Here is a 23,846-nt window from a genome sequence, read left to right as displayed (position 1 = left end):
CAGGCAGCTTCTCTACCACTGAGCCACCAGGGAAACCTGAGTTTTGAAAAAAAACAAAGAGTATTTTATTTGTACTACAGCAAAGGTGGTACTTGCAGGACTAGCACTCAAAACGTGGCTACTCAGAACCAGGAAGAACTCTGATAACCAAGACAACTTCAAGACCACTCCCTTCCCCAAGCTGAGCAGAGTCAGCAAAGACAGTGTCAGCAAAGACAGAGTCAGCAAAGACCAAGTAGACGTGGTCACCAGCTCAGCAAATACGCACGGAGCTCCTACTATACATCAACTCCGGTGTTGCCCCTTGGGCCTAGCCGTGCGAACGCCAAAACTGCCACTGCCAGTTAGGCATTCTGGCGTGAAAACAGATGTGGAACCAATAAATAAGATACTTACAGAGAGTGGGTGTGAGAGGGGGGCCCAGTGCTAGTCTTTTTTTTTTTTTTTTTTGATACTGCACCACTTGGCACGTGGGATCTTAGTCCTCTGACAGGGATTGAACCCACACCTTCTGCAGCTGAAGCATAGTTTTAACCTCTGGACCGCCAGGGAAGTGTCGCCAGCCTGGTGTTACTTTTAAGACGCACAGGCAGGTCTCCAAGGAGATGACTTTGGAGTGATGTTGAAAACAAGGCTAAAGAGGGAGCCTTGAGAAGATCTCTGCCACAGTATGGCAGGCAGTGAGAACCGCACATGGAAAGGCCCTTAGGGCCCCGGGCAGCTTATTGAATCAAGACCTGTGAGCAGGAAGCAGGGATCTAGAACTCTGCAGGTCTTCTAGAAATAGGACTTGAGACAGACAAAAAAGGAGAAATACCATATGATATTCCTTATATGTGAAATATAAAAAGAAATGATACAAATGAACATACAAAGCAGAAGCATTCACATACTTAGAAGAAGAGCGTATGGTTGCCAGTGGGGGAAGGACGAGGGGAAGGGATAGTTTGGGAGTTTGAGATGGACTTGTACACACTGCTGTATTTAAAATGGGTAACCAACAAGATCCTACTGTATAGCATAGGGAAATCTGCTCAATGTTATGTGGCAGCCTGGATGGGAGGGGAGTTTGGGGGAGAGTAGACACATATATGTAGGGCTGAGTCCCTTTGCTGTACATGCAAAACTGTCACAGCGTTGTGAATTGGTTATATTCCAATACTTTGGCCACCTGATGCGGAGAGCTAACTCATTGGAAAAGACCCCGAGGCTGGGAAAGACTGAGGGCAAATGGAGAAGGGGGTGACAGAGGATGAGATCATTGGATGTCATCACCGACTCAATGGACGAGTTTAAGCAAACTCCAAGAGATAGTGAAGGACAGGAAACCCTGGCATGCTTCAGTCCCTGAGGTCACAAAGAGTTGGACCCGACTTTGCTACTGAACAACAACAATAAAAGGTTTAAAGTTTGGGGAAAAAAAGAACTAGGACTTGGGGATTATATCTTGGACTGATGCAATTTTGAGGGAACATTAGCAATGAACTTTTTGTAATGTTGGGAGAGATGTATGAGTCCTAAGTTCACGGTCATTTCTTAGTCTGTACTGTGTTCAGGATACAGGACAAGTGTTCTGGGCCATTTAGAGCACAGACGAGGCTCATTGTCAGCCCTCTGTGTGTTTCTCCCATAGACTCCATTAAGTCAGCCCTCCATACTGCAGCTCACACTTTTATACAGTTAACAAAATGATGCTTAGTTCAGCTTAAAGAAAGGTGCTTTTAGATCTTCATACTAAGGTACTATCCTTTTTTTATCTTTAAATAACTTTTTTTGTTTTTAAGTCCCTATTAAGTATTCATTGGGAAATACAGAAGATAGCAAAAAGAAAATAAAACTTGTTGATAATGTCTGCACTCAGAATCTCTAACATTTTGCTCTGTATCTTTCCAGTCAGCTTGTATCTCGCATGTGCAAGTGTGTGTATTTTTTAATATGAATCGACCCAAACTATATATTTTCTTTAGTAGCCTGTGGTTTTATGTGCGTGTGCTCAGTCGTGTCTGACTCTTTTTGATCCCATGGGCTGTGGTGATGGAATTTTCCAGGCAAGAAGGGAATGGGTTGCCATTCCCTTCTCCAGGGGATCTTCCCGACCCAGGAATTGAACTCATGTCTGCTGCATTGACAGACAGATTTATATCACAAATACCTTTTTGCATTCTCTCTTAGGCATTGGATTATTTATATTTTCTTCTGTATAAATAGTACTTTAATGAATATCATTGGAGATCAGTCTTTGAACATGTGTTTTTATTCCCTCCTGCGTTTGTAGTGTCTTGCATCTTTTCCTTAAGTCCGTTGTCTTTACCTGACAGTTTTCCCTCTTTTTAAAATTTGTCATGAGTTCAGGAATTTCTCATGCTTAAGCTATTTGTCTTTTTATAAGAAGTTTGATCTTTGTTCCATTTTAAAAGCTACATGGATCATGATAACTGGTAAATGAATGACGAGTACATAGAGATTTACTGTGCTTTTCTCTACTTTGATACATGTTTTAAAATGTCAGTTATACAAAAGTAGTTAAAGTAATAATCAAATTCAATAGATATGTTGCCCTTAATAAAATTTAACCCAGTGTTTTTTCCCGCTCAGGGAAGTGTTGTGGAGTTTCTATAAACTAGTAACTGTCGGGGGAGGTATGATAATTCATCTCTGGTCAGTGGTGATGCTAGCCCAGTGATGCCCAGCGATTTTCCCAGACCAGTTCATTTTATTACTGTCATTGCCCTCCTTCACTGTGACGGTCTGTCTTCAAAACCACTTGTAATTTCTCTTCTGCCTTACGTATGAGATAGAGACAGAGTTGTATCACGTCTGATTTTACAGACTCGTATTACTCCTTAATGTTATAGCAGCAATAGCTGCTTTTAGAAAGGTAAGAAAGTCCATGCCCTTCAGTCCATTGTCTCTCTCCTGCAGACGTTGAGCACACCGGCGCCACCAGTGAGTTCTATGACAAGTTCACCATTCGCTATCACATCAGCACCATCTTTAAAAGCCTTTGGCAGAACATAGCTCACCACGGCACCTTTATGGAGGAGTTCAAGTGAGTATTGGGCCCCTAATGTCACCACTTGCCTTCTTGCAAATCAGAGGGAGAACAGCCACTTAAAAGCTTTCCCAGCTGGTTCTTGTTGACTGTTTGGTTGGTCTCCTCTAAGTTTTCCAGATGGTCCTGCTAAATGTGAGCAGGATTATCAAAATCTCTGCCTGCCAAACTTTGCTGAATTTTAGATTTGTCAAGATACTTTGGGCATAACATACGTGGAGACAGAGTCTATTCTGAGATGAAGTGTTATGTTTTTTGGTGTTTCTTGATTACTGTATTACATGAATTTGCAGAATGGCTCAAATGGGATCTTCTAGCACTCTTTGAATATGTTGAAATCAAGCTTTAGAGTTAGAAGCGTTAGGAGGACTTCAGGTTCAAAAGCAGCTAGTATGAAGGCTGTCATTTGAAATGATGTTCTTTGTAGGGAGGGCCTAGAACTTGATGAAGTTTGTCTCATTACCAACCTGAAGTTTCAGTGACTGCTTAAACCTGGACATTTGTAATGCCATCTAAGTTACTTAAAGAAAAGTGGACATAAAGAACAGACTTGTGGACACAGTGGGGGAAGGAGAGATTAGGACAAACTGAGACATATACACTAGCACATGTAAAATAGATAGGCAGTGGGAATTTGCTGTATGATGCAGCAGGCTCAAATCTTTGATGCAGGGAGCTCAAATCTGGTGCTCTGTGACAACCTCGTTGGGGAGGGGGATGAGTGGGAGGTGGGAGGGAGGTTCAAGAGGGAGGGGACATAAGTATACCTGTGACTGAGGGGACATAAGTATACCTGTGACTGATGCATTTTACTGTATGGCAGAAACCAATACAACATTGTAAAGCAATTATCCTCCAATTAAAAAGAAATTTTTAAAATAAATGTGCTTTAAAAAGAAAAGTAGATGAAAATGGTGATCTCTTGAATTAATCTTAAGAACCATCTACTCTTATATTTGCAACCCATATTCAATCCTTGATCAAGCGGAGCTGTCAGTTGTTAACTGAATTACCATTCAACAGTGGAAGTATGGCCAGTGGAATAGCCATTTCTTTGATAGCTTCCCACAAAGTAAACCCTTTAGGTTAGTTCTTTCTTTTTTTTTTTTTTTTTAAATTTTTTTTATTAGTTGGAGGCTAATTACTTCACAACATTTCAGTGGGTTTTGTCATACATTGACATGAATAAGCCATAGAGTTACGCGTATTCCCCATCCCGATAGGTTAGTTCTTTCTTTCCATGAACTGCTCTTGTTGTCAGAAGTACATGCCAACAAAAGCTTGCAGTGAGGTTAATGAGCTTAGGAGACCAGGCATGCCTACAGCTCCATCTGCATGATGCTGATAAGGAGTGTTCATTCTGAATTTCCCATCTCCTGATATCCAGGCCTCTGCCTTTGTTAACAGGTACTTGTCTTCCCAAGACAAGACCCCACTGCCCTCTGATTTCCCAGCAATAGATCCTGAAGAGTAGTTCCTCTTTTCTGTCCTAATCTGACAGGTCCAGAATCTAATAGGTGGACCAAGCCATCTCAGCTCACCAGGTAGTCTGTCCATTATAATAGGATTTACAGGACAGTTCCGAAGATTGGAAGCTTCTGTTTCTATAAAGACCATTAATATCGTACGTTAACTGTATTCCAGCTTCCAGTTTTTCTTCAGTGTGTCTTTCTTTATGAAAAAGATTAACTGTGTCATTAGTTCTCTTATCTGTTATATGCGGGTATTTGTGCTTTCCTTATATCTTGGTGAGTTTAAGCATATTTTTTCTAATCTGGAAGAGTGTTTTCTCTACTTAAAATTATTTAGGGAATGAGCCAGGGAAGTGCTGGTAACCCACTCTCTGGAGCTGGGGGTGCTGGAAGTCAGCACTTGCTGGTTTTCCAGGGTGTCAGTACTTCTACTGATGCCAGAGTTGAAGCTGCCAAGGGAATTTGCTCACAGAATTCTAGAATGTTATTAGCAATGACTCTGAGGAACCTTGCCAGGTGGCTCCAGCACATCACTGGAATGAACTTATCACAGCTAATATAAAAGAATCACACAATCTAAGGGGAGATGCGGGGGTCCCAGCATCGAGTTGTGTCGAGGCTGGTGACTCTGCAGGGTGAGGTGGGTATCTCTTGGGTGGAGGCCATTTTCTCCGGGACCTGCCACCACATTCGCTGCCAATAAACGTGTGACTGTGTCCTGTGTAATTGCCTTTTAGTTCTGGGAAGCAGTTTGTCCGCTATATAAACATGCTGATAAACGACACGACGTTCTTGCTCGATGAGAGTCTGGAGTCTCTGAAGCGGATCCACGAAGTGCAGGAAGAGATGAAGAACAAAGAACAGTGGGACCAGCTGCCCCGGGTGAGGACTTGGTGCAGGTGGCCCAGGCGGAGCCCCACGAGGAGGGCTGCACTTGTTAGATGTGAAGGCTTAGATGTGACCGACTGGCCAGCACTTGTTATCTCCCTCCTGTGGGCTTTTGGGAAATTCGAGTGTGGGTTTTGAGTGGGAGAGACCTTAAGACATGACTTAAAGCCAAACAATGAGCCGAGAAATCTTTCAGAATGTGTCCTAGAAACTTCCTCTGTCTTTTAACTGTAAAGGGCTTTTTAGGGAGAAGAACTTTTATTGTTTGAATATGTTGATGAATATTTAGGAAAATAACTAGGGAATAAATCTCTAGAATTCTGTCTTCTAGACAAGAATTTGATTTGATCTTCTGTAGACAACTGTGTGAACAACCCTGAAGGACTCTGATAGAGTGTTTTTCCTTTCAATAGATTTTGCTTTTTTTATGTTCAGTTATAAATAGAAAAGAGGCTTGTCTTGCCAGGTTCCATGAGAAATGCTTGCTGTGCCGGCGGCCGCCTACAGCCGTCTCCTGACATTTTATTGCAGTCGTTTAGGTGGTTCCCTGGTCACTTACTGGGCTCTTGACAGCTATTGGTTGCCTCATATATTGACTAGTTCTGCTCCTGGTCTTGTTAGATTCAAAATCAGAACTGCTTTCCAGAAAGTAGGGAGGGCTACTTTTTCTTGACTGGAAGTAGCATTCTCAAAATGAATGTTATTGAGGTTCTAAAGTCGTAGAGTCAAAACTATCTTGTGGTGGTGGTTTAGTCGCTCTGTCTTTTCCGAGTCTTTATGTCCCTGCGACTGTAGTCCACCATGCTCCTCTGTCCTCAAACGCCGAGGGTTGAAGCACATTGAGGAAGGTTTTCATTCCAAGTATTCTCACAGCTTTGATAAGAATTCTACACCTTACTGTAGCCAAAGTGCTTCAACTACAGACTTCACCCTTTTGGGGGGCTTCACCCAGAGTCCATGATTTCTGGATTTGTCTGGAGTCCATGCTAACATGCTCCTCAAGCCCCTCTAATTGTATTCGTGAGATAATGCAGTGGTTGTCGTCTTTTTCCACCCTCTAGATACACTTTGTTCTTCTCATCACTCATGTTCATTTTTAAACACACCTTAAACTGTTTTGCTCCAGGGCCACCAAAACGCTCCTCCTCTGCTCTCTATTTCACACAGGCTGCAGTCAGCCCTGCGCCTGAGCCTCCACAGCCCCAGGGGGCTCTAAGACATCCTCCGAAGCTTACCAGTCCTTCGACTCCAATCTGGCCCGGTCCCCCAGCCCTTGCAGAACGTGTCAGGGAGACCGATGAGCTCTAGTTGAAAGACCCTAGCTTTGGAATCCAGCGGACCTGGGTTTGAGAACTGGTACTGCCACTCATTGAGTTCATCATCTGTTTCCTGGCCCGTAAGTCAGAGGTAGTTCCTGCCTTGAGGAAAACTGAGGAGAGATGGTGGATGGCGAGGACTGAGTTCAGGACCAGCCCAGAGAACGTGTTCAGGATGTGCAGCTCCTGTGGTTTTATTTGCCTTGAGACACTCCTGTCCAAAATGCTCTACTTTCTGCTGTTAGGTATTAAACTTTTACCCATCCTTTGAAGGAGGTCTACCCATCCTTTGAAGGAGGTCTTGTCCAAATACTTCCTCATAGTTGGCTTCCCACTAGGGGAGCTGCAAAGTCTCACCTTTCTGTCTGCTCCTGTGATGCCCGCTTGATGTCACTCATGATGCCAGTGCTGGACCAGCTTATGCTGTCGATGTTGGGATGTAGCTCTGCAGCACATTGTCTTGTCCAGGGCCAGTGCTTATCATAAGAACTTTTGTTTATGAGGCAACTGAGCACATACTATTGATTTTTTTCTGTGTTAATGGATGGGAAAAGGTCATAAATAATCCCTGACAAATGCTATTTCAGAAATCAGTTCTACTTGGCTTTGAAATCACTTCCTACCTCCCGTCTCCCTGCCTGCTCCTCCCCAGTGCTCAGACCTCAATTGTCTTCTCTTTTTTCACACACGACTTTCCCTAGGTCGTGTGTTCCTTGGTAAGGGTGCTGGTTGGAGTTTTGATGTAAGAGTAGCTCTTTGTCAGGAGAAACTGTCCCAGATGCTGCAGGGCATCTCCAATTCATGCCCATTTAATGCCAGTCATGTGTCCCTCCTACTTCCGGTTACCAGGCAACCGGAAATACTCCCACACAGTACCTGATGCCCCCAGTTGAAAACAGCTGCAGGCCGATCTCATCTATTCCAAGGCTTTAACTGTCTGTATTCTAAAGACTCCAAAATGTGCCTCCCAAGCTCGGCTCACTCTTGATTCAGGCTTATGTAAGTTGATTCAGGCTTACGTAGCCAGCTATTGACTTGCCTCTGCCCGGAGTTCTAATGGGATCTCCACTTGTGTCCAGAAGTTGTTTTCCGGATCTCCTCTGCCCTGCCTCAGGAAATGAGGACTGCATTCTACTCAGTGCTCTGGCTCAGCACCTGTGGAGTGTTCCTTGATTTCTCTCGCTGTCTCAGCAAATGCCCCTAGGCTCTATCTCAAAATATATTCATTGTCTGACCTCTTTCCTCCACCTCTAGACCACTATGGTCTCTTACCTGGAGAAGACTCCCTTGTGGTCTCCCAGCCTTCACCGTTGCTGATGTCCACTCCAGAAGGATGCTGTTAAAATCTCAGTTGGCTTCATTTTTTTTTTCCTTCAGCCGTGCCTTGAGGCATGTGTAAATCTTAGTTCCCTGACCAGGAATCAAACCTATGCCTCCTGGAGTGTAAGTGCAGTGTCTCCACCACTGGACCACCAGGGAAGTCCTCTGTCAACTTCTTATTGCTGCTCTGCTCAGAGCCCTTCCAGGCTTCCTGAATTCTCCCTGGGCATGCACTATCGGCCCTACCCTTCTTCCTTCACTCCTCTTCCCGGGCTACACCCACCTCCTTGCTTCTCCCCTCACCAGCAGGGCCTTTGCACTTGCTGTTCCCTCCACCTGGAGTGCTTTTACCCTGGATTTTTGCTGATTCACTTCCTTTAGCTACCTTCTTAAATGTCACCTCCTCAGAGAGGCCTTCCCTGACTACCTTTTTCAGAGTAGCACCCTGACCCCAGCACACTCTTCCTCCTTGCTACCCTGCTTTATTTTTCTTGAAAATCATTATCAGACTTACTAAGCATCTGTTTGGGTGGGTGTCTGTTTATTGCTTGTCTCTCTAACTGGAACCCAAGCTCCATGAGGTAGGGAGCCTTCTTGGTCGTATTCTGTGCTCCATCCCCTACCAGAGGCCTGGTCCATGATTGATAAATGAGCAAGACACCCTGACACACATCGAGGTGGTTCTCACTTTGCTGTTCTTCCAGTCCCCCTGCTTCACCTTTTCTGTCCTGTCCAGAGGGCAGTGGGCAGGTCATGCAACACTGATGCAGGTTCTCCTCCAGGCACTTTCCCAGGATGTACTGGTGTGGCTCCATCAGCTCTTCCAGCTATTTTCCCTCCCCCAACACAAAGTTAGCTGGCCTCTGAGCAACTGTAAGAATATAAACCCATCCTGATATTTCTACATTTTATTCCTTGCAGAGCCTTCTCTACCCCATCTTACTTTACCCATGAGTCAAATCCACCTTGTTATCTCATGTTCCAGCCTCTGTCAGAGGACGAGGAGGAGGATGGAGCCTGAGGCAAGCATGCTGACAGTTGTAAAGGTTGACAGCCTGACTGCTGTGAAAAGACATGGTTCAGAAGCTTAGCCATTTCCAGGCCTTTGGTGTCATGGCAAAACCTACAGACTTCAGTGTCATAGCATAACAGATCTCGTGTTTTCAAAATAATGATGACTAAGCAAAGGTTATTATTAAGGACAATGAACATCCTTTATTAGGTCCCAGTGTGTATCAAGCACAACATCACTTATTTCATCCTGCACAGAGGTTCATAGTGACTTCTTTTTGTCATTGAGGAAACTGAGTCTTGTGTACGTTAAATCATGTGCCAGGGTCACCTTCTCCAAACTCCTAAGGATGTCTGATGGCAAAAGGAATAAACCTCAGTAATCTGGAACATTTGCCATACAGCTGGTTCTATGATTCCCCAAGTCTGTTGACTGTATTACACACTTCCCTAGTTATGAGCTGACTGTATTTTTCCCTTGCACTTGGAGCTTGGTGAGCTGATGACTAGTTCTGAGATGTGTCTGGCATCTGTTCACTGTTCCCCAGGATCAGCAGCAGGCTCGCCAGTCCCAGCTCGCTCAGGATGAGCGCGTTTCACGCTCCTATCTTGCCCTGGCAACAGAGACCGTGGACATGTTCCATATCCTCACCAAGCAGGTCCAGAAGCCATTCCTGAGACCCGTGAGTAGAACCTTCAGGGTATTTGTTTTGTCTGTTGGATTCAACATTCAGAGCCTATCAACTTAGAACTAAATATAGTCGTCATTGAAATTCTGGGTGTTTTAGCATCACAGTCACCAATCAGTTAGAATCTGTCACTGAGTTTGTTCCCAGTTATGCTAATTGATATGCACAACACTCTGTTGATACACTGAAGTCTGAAGACGGTCACTTCTAGTTCACTTTCTGCTGAGATAGCACATTGGATTATTAATGTTGAAACTGTGGCATATTTTTATCATTATTGATTCCTGTGTTTTATTTATAAGAAAAGTATAAAGTGACATCAATTGGAAATTAGAGTTTATTAAGTAGAAATAATTGATAGTGTGTAAGATCTTTGGTTCTCTTCAAGTGTAGCTTTGTTACATTCAAGAAGTCAAAGGTTATTGAGAGCCTTAGTTAGGGTTTATGATAGATCACTGGTAGACAGAATGTTTGACTTTGACTTGATTGAAGAGACCTGGATCCTGTTTCTGAAGTCAAAGCTGAGAGGCATAAATGAAAATCTCTGCTTTGCTTTGACCACCCCTCCAACACACATACACACACACACACGGAGTTTAGAGGCATTACAGTGTGGCCACGACAAGGGTAGTGAGGCAAGTTGATAGGTAGAAGGCAAGAAAGGGACCTAAGATTTGGTAGTCCATTGTTCACATGGAAGCACAGTTATAGTGGAATATAATTTTACTATGTATTTCCTCCAGTTTCCCTCTCTGTTTTAAAAAGAAATTTTTGGATGCACAGCACAGCATGTGGGATCTTAGTTCTCCAGGGATCAAACCCGTGCCCCCTGCAGTGGAAACACAGCCTCAGCCACTGGACCTCAGGAAAGTCCCCTCCCTGCTTACTCTTACCTTCAGGATTATCACCACACCCTGGCCTGGGTGCAGCTCACGAGATGGGCCCCCTCCCCTGTCCCCTTTCCATTTCATGTTTTTTCATAAATAGATTTCAGCACAGGAGCAACAGAACATGAAGCAAACAGTGCATCATTAAAAGCATAAGAACACGGCAATTCATTTAGACAAGGTACTTCAAACACTTGCTTCCCTTAAAGCCTTGCAAATGGAGTTTCTATAAAGTTTTTCTGTAAAGGCCAGACAGTGAATAGTTTATATGTTGTGGGCCACACAGTCTCTGTCTCAGCTACTAACTGCTGTTACTGTGTTCCAGTAAGACTTCCTCAGCTGAGGCATCAGGCCATATTTGTCTTAGCCCAGAATTTGCCAGTCCCTGCTCTAAGTCATGTTGTATTTTATGTTCAGGTGCTCCAATGACAGTGCCATGTGATTGTTTAGAGGGTCAGAAACTATAAAAATTACTTGAGGGACTTCCCCAGTGGTCCGGTGGCTGAGAGTCCAAGCTCACAATGCAGAGGGACCAGTCAGGGAACGGGATACCCCATGCCCAAACTAAGAGTTCACATGCCTCAACGAATATCGAAGATCCCTTGTGCCACGGCTAAGACCCCACACAGCCAAACAGATAGATGAATAAAAAGAAATATTTAAAAATATCTTTTGAGACTAAATTATCATAAAGCCTTTTTTTTAAACTCTAAATTCTTCATTTTTAAAGGAAATTATTGAAAGCTAAGTGTAATATTTTCATGTCAATTAAAATTAATTTTTTTCAAGATCTACTAACTGATCTGAGCTATCCGCACACATGGGTCATGGTCTTCTGCCCCCAGACTTTGCTCTGCCTGCCATCATCTTTCTTTTTCCTTTGCTGTACTGTTTTCACCTTCTTGGCTAGTCTTGGCTGGTTAGCACAAAACTCTCCCACTTCAGAAAGAAAAATCACCAGTTATATTCTCTTCTTAATCACTCTTTTATCTCACAGTTTCTTAACAATTAAATATAGGAATATGGTGGGGGAGGGAGGTGCAAGAGGGAGAGGATATATGTATATGTATAGCTGACTCATGTTATACAGCAGAAACTGACACAGCATTGTAAAGCAATTATCCTCCAACTTAAATTTTTTTAAATAATTTAAAAGTTAAAAAAAAAAGAAAAAAATAATAATTTAAAAGTTACGGATGTATTATCAAGACATAAAATATTTGGAAATTGTGAATCAAAAATGAAAGTGTTTGTAGAATAACAACATGGATATATTCATCTTAACCCAAGGGATGACATTCCATCATACTTCAGTGAAGAAGAGTAGATTAAAGAGTATATATTCATCAAAAAACAAACAACAGGAGTACTTTACTTTGTGCAAGAGTGGGTCCTTTAAAAGCTAAGTTTAAGTTGATTTTGTATAGATCCAGTCATTAAATTTACTGAAAACCTTGTTCCTTAAAGAGAAGCCTTCAAGACTCATATTTATGGCCACTGTTTAATACTCTCAAAGTGAGATTTTCCTCTCTCAGTTTTCCTTAAAGCAAAGTATGCCCATTTGTAGTAATACTGTATCATCTAGTGGGGTTATAGCATGTTATTTCATACTTATCTTCTAGTTGTTTCATTTGTTTTGTTTCACTGGCTTGATTTAAAACCATTCAAGACAGATTTTATCTTCTCTTTTATATTTCTCTGCTCTTTGCATCTGATAAATGAGAATGGTGCATATTGTCTAAACTGCCAGGAACATTTAAAGTTTATAAAAAAAATAATACCTAAAATGATGGCTGAAAGAGCAGACTCAAACATGTGTGACTTCTTTCTCAGCAAATTCGAAGTGATTGTTGTTTTTATAGTTAAAAACATGAATTTAAAGAAAAGGTTGCTTTTTTGGCATTTATAAATATTTCATCAGGCTGCAGCATTCTATTAAGCATTAGAATTGTTGTATTAGAAATGGAGAGTAAAGAGAAGGCTGAATGGAATGTCCTCCTTCAGCTTATATGATGTAGCAGAGGTAAGGGATTCTTTGAACATCTATCCTGCCAATTCCTGGCCCTGCAGTCGCTGAAAGGAGAGTGTTTGGTCCTCCTTACTTGACTTGACAGCTTGACTTGTCCCGTTATTCTGTGATTCCCTAGGAACTTGGACCCCGATTGGCCGCGATGCTGAACTTCAATCTTCAGCAACTCTGTGGCCCGAAGTGCCGTGACCTGAAAGTTGAAAACCCTGAGAAATATGGCTTTGAACCAAAGAAGCTGTTGGACCAACTGACTGATATTTACTTGCAGCTGGACTGTGCCCGGTTCGCAAAAGCCATCGCTGACGACCAGGTCAGTGCCTGGGGGGCGGGCGACTTGAGTTTGCGTCCCTGTGGATGTCTGGCAGACTCCATGCACATCCCTCTGTTTCTGGATTTTCCCCACTGGAAATCAAGGAAGGGGACACTTTGCAAAATGTAGCTTGGAAAGTTTTTAGGATGTAAACAAATAACAGCCACAGTGGCAAGGAAAACTTGTCTGGTGTAAATGGAGATGAACCGGTTATTGTGCTTTGGACGTAAAGAGCGGATTTGGCTCTCAGATCCATTTCCAGTTGAGTTTGTAACCCATCTTGTTAAGAGCCTTGCTTGACAAATCTGTTAAGCTCAGAAGAAACCCTGTTTTCTCAGGGAGTCTCTTCAGCTTCAGTGCTGCTGTTAATTCTGTGGTTCCAGGTTTCAGACCTTTTTTGTTATGTTTACATCCTTCCCTCCCTTATTCCTTGGGTCCTGGTGATCACATCCATTTTGTGGTTTTCATTTCCACAGCTTCCAATTTAGTCCCGGAAACCCCAGTCCAGCCTTGATTTTTAATTTTTCAGAATCTCCTACAGGGCTTCTTCCTCCACGTTCCTCTGTCCTGCAGCATCTTCAGCACCTTAGTAACTAATGGTTATTAACTGCATGTCAGGGTTTAACCACCTTTCATGTTTTCACTTGTGACCCTCACAAAATCCTGTGATACGGGTTCCCTTGGATTCCTCACGCCCTCAGAGGCGCACAGAGGTTAGAGAGGCACACGGTTAGCGTGGGGCAGAGACAGGGCTGCTCCCCGGTGTCTGACCTGAGTCCCTGTCCTCAACTTCTCTGCTCTCTGCTTAAAATGCCCCAATGTTCCATGTTCGTTTCCATCTCTCCATCTTTGTTCACATTGTTTTTCCAGATATTAATTACCTCTCAGGGTAACTGTCACTAGGAATTCCAGAAAGGTTGTTGTTGTTGTTTATTTATTTATTTATTTATTGACTGCCCTGCACGGCATGTGGGATCTTAGTTCCCTAACCAGGGATCGATCTTGCATCTCCTGCATCCCTGCATTGGAAGCACGGCATTGTAACCAGTGAACCACCAAGGAAGACCCCTCCAGAAGGTTTTTTACTTACATATCATCTAAAGGTCAAAATAGGGAAATTGCAGGTCCTCTTGTTTTTTTTCCAATAAAAACTTTATTAGACATATGTCATATATGTCGTAGGTACTTTTAGATGTAAGCAGGAGATGTGGTCTTGACAGAGTGCCTGCAATGGAAAAAAACCACATATGTCTAAAGCAGTTTTTCTGCAAAAAGGTAGTGGTAAAAGAACAGGTTAGGTGTTTGCAGTTATTTTGAGGAGATTGTAAAATGATTCTCCCATCTGCAGCTGTATAATACTGCATGTATTGAGAAATGGAAGATAAACAGTAGTCTTAGGAGGGACAGGAAATGGAAATGTTCACCATGTGAGCTCAGGGCGTCCGCCTTGGGCAGCAGGCCGACTAGAACGGGGCTTCTCAGCCCAGCCAGAGGTCAGGTGTGAGAAGTCTCCAGGGACTCTTCCACTCTTACAGTCAGGGACTCCAGAGGGTCATTAGCCTGCTCCCTCTCCTCCTGGTAGGTTTTCCTGTGGCCGCCACAACGCAAGAAGTTAATGCAACTCAAAGTTTGCAGTGTGGATGAACACAGCATACCCAGTGAGACAGTGAAAACCAAAGGGGTGCTTCCTACTGCTTTCCTTGGTGACCAGTGAACCATCCACACCCCCTGGTAACGCCTGTGGATTATGGTGGTGGCCTACGGTGCACTCAGGTCTGCTTGAATGTCTCAGTAGCCCTGTTCTTCCAGACCCTTGAGGCAAGCACACAAGTGCTGGTGACACCGTGGAGAGAGGAACGCTTTTTAAGCGGGTTTTTAGCTGCGTTGTACAGTGTGATGTTTGTCTCGATTTTTGGACACTTTGCATTGACGTTGGCTGTAAGCCAGTGAGGGGCCTGCCAACCGGATTGTCTTGGAAGAGAGTCTGGGTGGCGGGGAGAGGCAGAAGGATGGAAGACTGGAAGGCTCCAGGGAGGTGGTGGCACTTTGTTATCTCCTTTGGGGCAGTGCTGTTGATTTGCTCTGGTTCCGTCTGGCGTGTCTTACTTTCCTGGGAAGACAAAAGGAAGAAGAAAGTGGCGGCCGAGCAAGAAAAGAAGCAGAGAGCCTTCCACGCACGAGAGCGGGTGGAAGACAGGTGCCCAGGACAGGTGACAGGAGACACCAGTACAAGGAGCCCTGAGCTTTACACTCAGGTCTGAGCAGAGAGCCCCTGGTCAGGGTGGGAGGAGGCGGGGTGGGCAGCAGGACGGCTGTGCCCAAAGCCCAGAGAGCCTAGGAGAAGAGAGGTCCTAACCTGACTTGGGAGCCGTGTCCAGGGCTGCATCTCCCTGTGCTTTCCGGACAGATGGATGGCAATCTGATGCTCCTGGAGCACTGTCTGTTAACACCACGTTTCATGAAAAAATGATGATAGTAAAGAGCCCACCTGAAATCTCACTTCTCCCATGCACCTTTTTTTTTTTTAATTGAGGTGAAAGTCAAATAACACAAAATGAGCCGTGTTGAAGTGTACAGTCCAGTGGCATTTATTACATTCACAGTGTTGGACAACCATCCCCTCTCTAGTTTCAGAACATTCTGTCACTCCCATAAGGAAGTCCTATATCCATTAAGCAACCACTGTCCCATCTCACCCCAGCCCCTAGCAACCAGTAAACTGCTTTCTGTCTTTATTTTACCTATTTTTATGTTTGTCTATTTGTCTATTCTGGATATTTCATATAAATGGAATGATACAATGTATATAACTTTTTGTGTCCGGCTTCTTTCAGGTAACATGTTTTCAAGGTTCATCTATGTTACACATGCATCAGTACTTAGTTCCTTTTTTTTGTTTTTTGCGTTTATTTTTGGCTTTGCTGGGTCTTCATTGCCACACGCGGGCTTTTCTCTAGTTGTGGAGAGCAGGGGCTACTCTCGTTGCGGTGCACAAGGCTTCTCATTTCAGTGGCTGCTGCTGTTGTGGAGCATAGTGACAGGTGGGCTTCACGTGTTGCAGGACATGGGCTGTAGAGCGCGGGCTCGGTAGTTGTGACACATGGGGCTCAGTTGCCCTGTGGCTAAGGGATCCTGCTGGCCCAGAGATTGAACCCATGTCTCCTGGTGGCTCAGACTGTGAAGAATCTGCCTGCAATGTGGGAGACCAGGGTTTGATCCCTGGGTCGGGAAGATCCCCTGAAGAAGGAAATGTCTACCCGCTCCAGTGTTCTGGCCTGGAGAGTTCCATGGACAAAGGAACCTGGTGGGCTACAGTTCATGGGGCCGCAAAGCAGTCAGACAAAGTATTTGTGTGAATACCTATTTTCAATTCTTTAGGATATACTTAGGAGTAGAATTTCTGAGTCATATGGTAATTCTGTGTTTAACAGTCCCACAAGCCCACGAGTAGTGTACGAGAGTTCTAATTTCTCCACATCCTCACCAACACTTGCTCTTTTCTGATGTTTTTGTTTTGTTTTGTTTTTAATACACACCCTAGTGGGAGTGAAGTGGTATTTCACTGTAGTTTTCATTTGCATTTCCCTAATGACAAGTGCTTGCTGGCCATTTGTGTATCTGTTTTGGAGAGCTATATATTCAGATCCTTCATCCATTTCTTTTTTTCCCCTTAGCTGCACCAAGTGGCTTGTGAGATCTTAGTTCACCGACCAGGGATTGAACCCAGGCCCTCGGTAGTGAAAGCATGGCGTCCTAAACACTTGACCGACAGGAAATTCCCCTTTATCCATTTTTGAAATTGGATCCTTCCTATTTTGTTCTTTATGTATTCTGTGTGAGTTCTTTAATACTTTCTGGATACTAGACCAACATCGGATACATAATTTGCAGATATTTTTATGTTCAGTTTTGTAGCCATTCTTTACAATCCTTGAGGTCAAGGATAACATCTTTGCTTCCTCTCCAACGCCATCCACGCTGAACTTGAAGCAGCAGCTCAGTAATCTGTATTTGTTTGACTATTGGTGCTGCTGCTCTTTGACACTGAACGCCATGTCCCCTTATCATGAGTGCCCTTTGGTTTCTGATCATGTTTATCCACTGCTGTATCTTAGAAGTTTACTCAGCAGCAGGCACAAGTCAGTCAGTTAAAAACTCAATCATCTTTTTTGGGGGGTGCCACGTAGCATGTGGGATCATAGTTCCCTGACCAGGGATTACACCCATATTCCCTACATTGGGAGCACAGAGTGTTTAATCACTGTACCACCAGGAAAGTGCGAAATTTCTTTCGAGAAATAGGGTGGATGTTGTTTTCAAGAACACCAAATGGACTGAAGTGTTCAAGGTGAATCATCACAGTAGCGTGGGCAGCAGCAGCCACCCTGTGCGTTTTGCCCTTTCAGCATCTGACTGTGAACTTCTGCCCATTTATTTCCCTGTGAAGTGAAAATCACTCAGTCGTGTCCGACTCTTTGCGAACCCATGGACTGTATAGGCCAGAATACTGGAGTGGGTAGCTATTCCCTTCTCCAGTGGATCTTCCCAACCCAGAAATCAACCTGGGGTCTCCTGTATTGCAGGCAGATTCTTTACTAACTGAGCTATCAAGGAAGCCCTAGGGGATAGGGATGGTGGCTTACCTGGCTCATAGTAAGTAGATACCAAATAAAGTATCTGTTGAACTAAAGTAGTAATTTAGTTTCAGAAAACTGTAGCTGTTATTGCTAGGCCCAGACAAAAAGAAAAACACTTCGTCCTTTGCTGTTTTCCCAGGTGGATTGAATAAGGGACATGGGTGTGTGTGGAGATAGAAAGTGAGCATGTGCACTTATTTAGAAACTGAAGTTGAAAAAAGGATAGAAGGAAGACTGAGGACTTTCAATCCAGCGTTCTGAGAAAACACAAGCACTAAGATGAATTCATCCCACAGATATATGTTCTTGTGAATCCTCGTTTAGAAATCACAGGTCACTGATTTAATCATTCCCTGACTATCTTTGTATCACTAAAGTGGCATGTGGCCAGTGTTTTTGCCTAAATGCCAAATATGATACTTTGCTCTTTTGAAATGGCAGTGATTAATATAAATTAGGCACCTGTAGGGTAGGTGTTACTACCAGCATTTTACACCCAAGGAGACTGGGGTTAAGGAGAGTTAGAGCCTTGCCTAAAACCTCACAATGGGTAGATGGTTAAGCCAGGTTTGAAGTCCAGGGTCGCCTGGATCTGTGGTGGGGCTTGCCCTGCAGGTCATCCCTCCCACTCTCACAGGCACAGTCCCTGTTTGCTCCCATCAGCAGAGCCTCTGACATTTAATAGCATTAAACTAAAAGATCTTAAAGAAGCATCAGAGAACGGGAGAAGGCTCCTGTTGATTGTGCACTCTGTTTGGGTTGTTTTCACCGTGTTTACCTTTAGGGAAAAGAACTGAACTAGCTACCTCCTCTTGCAGGGTATTGGGTCTCTATGTGCTGTGCTTAGTCCTTCAGTCATGTCCACCTCTTTGTGACCCATGAACTGTAGCCCGCCAGGCTCCTCTGTCCATGGGGATTCTCCAGGCAAGAACACTGGAGTGGGTTGCCATGCCTTCCTCCGGGGGATCTTCCCAGCCCAGGGATCAAACCAAGGTCTCCCACATTGCAGGCGGATTCTTTACCATCTGAGTGCCTTATGAAGACTGAACTAGACTAGATTTCCTTCTCTTTTTAATATTAAAATTTTAAGAGAAATGCATGTTTGTTGTAAAAGTAATTAAATTTTTAAAAAATTCCTCTCATTTGCCTCAGTCCTAAAGCCCCTTCCAGAAGTAATGACCTTGTACATAAAGCCCAGTCTTTATGTATTTATAGCCATGTCAAAGTGTATTTATATATACTTATAATTTTAGGGCTTTTTTAGAAAACAGAGCCTACTTTGGATATTTTCTGCAGGTTGCTTTTTTCCATTTATATTTACATCTCACATTGTCTTTACTCGTTTGCAGAGATCCTACAGCAAAGAGTTGTTTGAAGAAGTTATTTCAAAAATGCGGAAGGCGGGAATCAAATCCACCATAGCGATAGAGAAGTTCAAGCTTCTGGCTGAGAAAGTAGAGGAGATTGTGGCTAAGAATGCACGTGCGGAAATTGACTACAGTGACGCCCCAGACGAGTTCAGAGGTGAGTGGACCCACTTTTCTTATACCAAATTCTTTGATTTAACCTGAAACCTGTAACATTAGAAGATGTTCTGTGCTCTCCTTGCTTTTTTGAGACTCTTGGTCTGAAATTGAAATTACCATTGCCTACTTTTAGTTCATATTATAAATGACAAGGGGAAAAAATCCTTCGCCTGATTTCAAACCAGATAACAGCCCTAAAAATTCTAAGGTCAGCCTTGCCTTTGCAGGCAGGGATTTGTATGTTCCAAGAATTGTGAGGAGTTCTAAGAGGAAGGGTTGATTCTAGCTGCCATCTTCGCTGCTTGATGCTGTATCTGTCTTACTGTCTTTTTTTCTCTAATCTTTCCTCCTAGTAGCTGACAAAAGGGTACTTTCCCATCTGCAAAAGGCCAAGTGTGTGCTTTTATCTAGTGCCGATTTCCTTCTAAACTTGGTGGCCTGGTCGGGGCCATTTGGTTGCTGCTCTGTTTTTCACTAATAGGAGGGACTTTGTTTTATATTCTTTTTCAGTTTTATGCGCTGTTGTTTGACTAGAATTTGCTTTGGTTTGTCTCTGTAGACCCTCTAATGGACACCTTGATGACTGACCCCGTGCGACTGCCCTCCGGCACCATCATGGACCGCTCCATCATCCTGCGGCACTTGCTGAACTCCCCCACGGACCCCTTCAACCGACAGACGCTGACAGAGAACATGCTGGAACCAGGTACGGGAGGGCAGAGCTTGAACTGCAGTGTCTACACCTGTCTGAGCAGCGGGGCCAAAAATCCTGTGTCAGAGAGCAACCGAAAGGGGGAAACTTAATAAGTCCAGACGCTTCATGGTTTCTGACACTTTGTAACGGAAAAGACACAAAACATTCTTTGCTCTTTTTCACTATAGAATTCCAGTCTTTACTGTTCATGTCCTCTTCCTCAGCCTTCAATTCCATGAGGATATAAATGGCCCTTTCTTTATACTGAACTGCAGGCATCATCTCTCAGGAAAAGCCCATCCAGGGCATTAATTCTTTCCTTTTCTTTTCTCAGTGCCAGAACTGAAAGAACAGATTCACGCCTGGATGAGAGAGAAACAGAACAGTGATCACTAAACCACCCTGCCTGCCCACCTTCTGCTGGAAACAGCCAGGGCCAGCGAGGCAAACCAGAGTGATGGTGCACATGATGTTCAAACATTGGAGGCAAAATACACCACAAGCCCACCCAGAGTGACCAAGCGGTGGAGACCTGAAAGGACGTGAACAAGAGGAGGAGCCCAATTCCTGTACATATATTTAAGTGACAAACGTGGTCAAAAGCTTGAAGGACACATTTGATGATTGCTTGTGTAATAGAGCACGTCCTTCATATGTCACAATTTGGGGCTTTTGCAGCAGAAGTCTTTTAGTGATTGATGACGAATGGGTCTGGGCAGCATCCCTTTCATCTTCCCCCACCCCCCCAATCCAATATCCGTTGATTTTGATTGTGATTAGAGAACCTTGGACATTTTGCTGCTAAAGAATCTCCCCCTCCTACCCTCTTCCTGATCCTACTTGCACTGCTGTGGATTTTTTTTTTTAAGTGAAGCAAAAACAAAAATAAACTCCTTTCCTTGGCCCTCCAAACATATATTCTGTGAGATAACTGTGCCTGCAACAAGTGTTAATCCCGGGATCGTATTTTTATATCATATTCACGTATTTGTTTTTTTTAATTGGTGTTAGATGACATGATTAATAAAAGAGGCAAGATATTTTCAGAATTTGAATTTTAGTTTTTATTTTTTTTTCTTTTGAAATGTCCCATATTTTTTTTTTTTTAATTATTCTAAACAAAATGAAGAGTATCTTATTGCTCTGGTCCTTGTAGTAAGCCCACTATCAGGAATCTGAGGAACAGCTGCAGCAAAAGAAGCATTTAAGTGTATCAGGATTTCATGTCTTCTGGTTTGGGTGTTGGGGGGGTTGGGTTTTTCTTTTAATGCTCTGTGACATTTTAAAATCTTTACAGTTATTCTGTGAGGGTAAATAAGTTCCTCAACCCTTGAGTCTCTGAGTTCAACGCAGGATTGTTTGTATGGATGTGTCCTGTGGGGCTTGGCCTTACCAAAGCAAAAAAGGGTGCGAGAAATGTAGAAGTATGTCTGCTTGTAAAACACACACACATACACACATATGCACACGCACACACACACACACATAAGCATAAAAGACTTTTTGTATTACTGCTCCCCACTTACCATACTTGAATTCTTGAATTTCTTTTGGGGTAAAAGAGGATTTTGAAACCATAAAGTGTTTTGGAAAAAATGAATTCTACAAAAACATACTTTCTTTTCCTTTTTCTCCCCCCACCACTCCACAGACAATGTCCTCTGTTCAATTCCTAACGCAAACTACAATAAATGGTGATACACATTCAGAAGGAATCTTCTTTGAGTCTCTTCTTTTTGTGGAAAACAAAGGGGTGGGTGAAGAGCAAGAGCCAAATGTGTTCGCATGTGGTTCACGATCTTTACCAGAGCCAGTTGCTATTTTTAAAAGAAACCTCTCCTATGTGTCAGTCTTGGTGCTCCAGTTGGTTCTCGTGTCACTGTTTGCTTGTTCGTGTGGGTTGACTTTGCAATGTTCAGTCTCTCTGGTTCTCAGGTGGTTACTCTATTGCAAATATCTTTTCACTGACCTTTAAAATTTTTACTCCTGTTCTAACCATCTCATGAACATTCTTAGGCACTACAGTTGATCAAACTTTGCCTAACAGCTTGTGAAATAAGAGAAAGCATTTCTGCAAAATTTGCTGTGTACCAAGCTCTGCCAAAGCCTGTATGTTGATGATTTCGTTCTCTAAGATGATACTCTCATCTTTGCTTTTTTCCAGCAGATCAAAGTGAAGGGTGTGAAGGGGTTAGGTCATTTGCCAAATGTCACCTGTTCAGTTAGTAGAAGAGCAGGTGTCCTGGCTCCAAAGTCCTTGCCCACCTCACCCCCACAACTTTTAATGTTATCCTATTCTTCTATCCTTGGAAAGCTATGACAAACCTAGACAGTGTATTTAAAAGCAGAGACATCACTTTGCCAACAAAGGTCTATATAATCAAAGGTATGGTTTTTCCAGTAGTCATGTATGATGTGAGAGTTGGATCGTAAAGAAGGCTGAACGCCAAAGAATTGATGATTTTGAATTGTGGTGCTGGAGAAGATTCATGAGAGTTCCTTGGACAACATGGGGATCAAACCAGTCAATCCTAAAGAAAATCAACCCGGAATATTCATTGGAAGGACTGATGCTGAAGCTGAAGCTCCAGTACTTCAGCTACTTGATGTGAAGAGCCAACTCATTAGAAAAGACCCTAATATTGGGAAAGATTAAAGGCAGGAGGAGAAGGAAGCGACAGAGGATAAGATGGTTGGATGTCATAACCAACTGAATGAACATGAATTTGAGCAAACTGGGAGTTAGTGAAGGACAGGGAAGCCTGGTGTGCTGTCATGCATATGGTCACAAAGATTTGGACACAACTGAGTGGCTGAACAACAATTGTCCTTACTACAACAGCAATTCCATCTTGTGAAATGGCTTCTCATATCCTTCTGATGATATTAGTGGTGGCTTTTGGAATTTTGTATTACTGTGTAGTTTCTCTTCCAAGTTCCTTTGACCTTTGTTTTTCTGTTGTTTTTTGTTTTGTTTTTTAATATTTATTTGGCTGTGCCAGGTCTTAGTTGCAGCGTGTGAGATCTAGTTCCCTGAGCAGGAATCAAACCCGGACCTCCTGCACTGGGAGGGTACAGTCTTAACCACATCACCAGGGAAGTCTCCCTTTGGCCTTTGTTTAATCTCTTTTATGTTACAGGATTTCCTCAAATACATAATTCTATCTGTATTAATAGAATGAACTGAGAATCTGGGTTAACTTTTTGTATGCCAATTGGTAGAACTTCTTCAGTAGTAGTGCTCACATTTCTTAAGCTTTGCTGGGGTTTGCAGCATAAATCATCCCCTTCTAGGTTTTCCATACTTTGGAGTTAGGTTTCATCTTGCTTTGGTTTGTTAAAGTTGTTCATCACTTCTTTTATTTTGGCTGTGCCATGTGGAGCATGCAGGATCTTAGTTCCCTGACCAGGGATTGAACCCATGCCCCCTGCAATGGAAGCGTGAAGTCTTAATCCCTGGACCACCAGGGAAGTCTTTGTAGCCACTATTCTACCACTTTTGGACCAAATCAACTTTTTACAAAAAATACATTGACATTAACAATTTCAGACTATATATATAAAAGAAAGCCAAAATCACCTGTAATCCCACCATACAGACGATTCTGTTTATTTTTTTTCACCAAGTTTGTATAGACTTATGCCTGTACAATTATGATGCATATTGACTTGTGTCAGTTTTGTTTCTCCATCTTATGAATGTGTACTGATTGTCTTCTCCCCATCCAGATGATAAACTCCTGAGAGGTACAGGTTCTGTCATGTTATTTGCGTGCCCCACTTGCTCCTCATGAATGTAATACAATGCTGCTTTACCCATTCAGATGTATTCATTATTTTGAAAATTCAGTATTTGGAGGTTTCAAGGAGCTTCTATTGGATACAGCATTTCTCCTGCCTGTACTATCTCTAGAAGGAAGATGTGTGGGATTTCTGTCTTTAAGGGTTGCTATTTTATAGAAACTTGGGATTGCCTTCATTCTGTTTATTATAGATATTAAATTACAAAATATTT

General features: G+C 43.1%; 1 protein-coding gene across 2 annotated transcripts in view; it reads left to right on the top strand.

Moving 5' to 3' along the window:
* The window catches only part of UBE4B (ubiquitination factor E4B), a 123,427-nt gene extending 101,881 nt beyond the window's left edge, over positions 1 to 21,546 (top strand). For both annotated transcript variants that reach the window (XM_065935792.1, XM_065935790.1), the window contains 7 exons: positions 2,923 to 3,049; positions 5,262 to 5,406; positions 9,608 to 9,742; positions 12,783 to 12,974; positions 18,961 to 19,135; positions 19,697 to 19,843; positions 20,166 to 21,546. In XM_065935792.1, coding sequence (XP_065791864.1) covers positions 2,923 to 3,049; positions 5,262 to 5,406; positions 9,608 to 9,742; positions 12,783 to 12,974; positions 18,961 to 19,135; positions 19,697 to 19,843; positions 20,166 to 20,227 — 983 coding nt within the window. In that variant the 3' untranslated portion in view covers positions 20,228 to 21,546. The remainder of the gene's footprint in view (positions 1 to 2,922; positions 3,050 to 5,261; positions 5,407 to 9,607; positions 9,743 to 12,782; positions 12,975 to 18,960; positions 19,136 to 19,696; positions 19,844 to 20,165) is intronic.
* The last annotated feature ends 2,300 nt before the right edge of the window (positions 21,547 to 23,846 follow it).

Source organism: Muntiacus reevesi, chromosome 5 (genome assembly GCF_963930625.1).
Source record: "Muntiacus reevesi chromosome 5, mMunRee1.1, whole genome shotgun sequence".
NCBI lineage: Eukaryota > Metazoa > Chordata > Mammalia > Artiodactyla > Cervidae > Muntiacus > Muntiacus reevesi.
The sequence above is the reverse complement of the archived record's forward strand: the minus strand, read 5'-3'. Positions and strand labels throughout refer to the sequence as shown.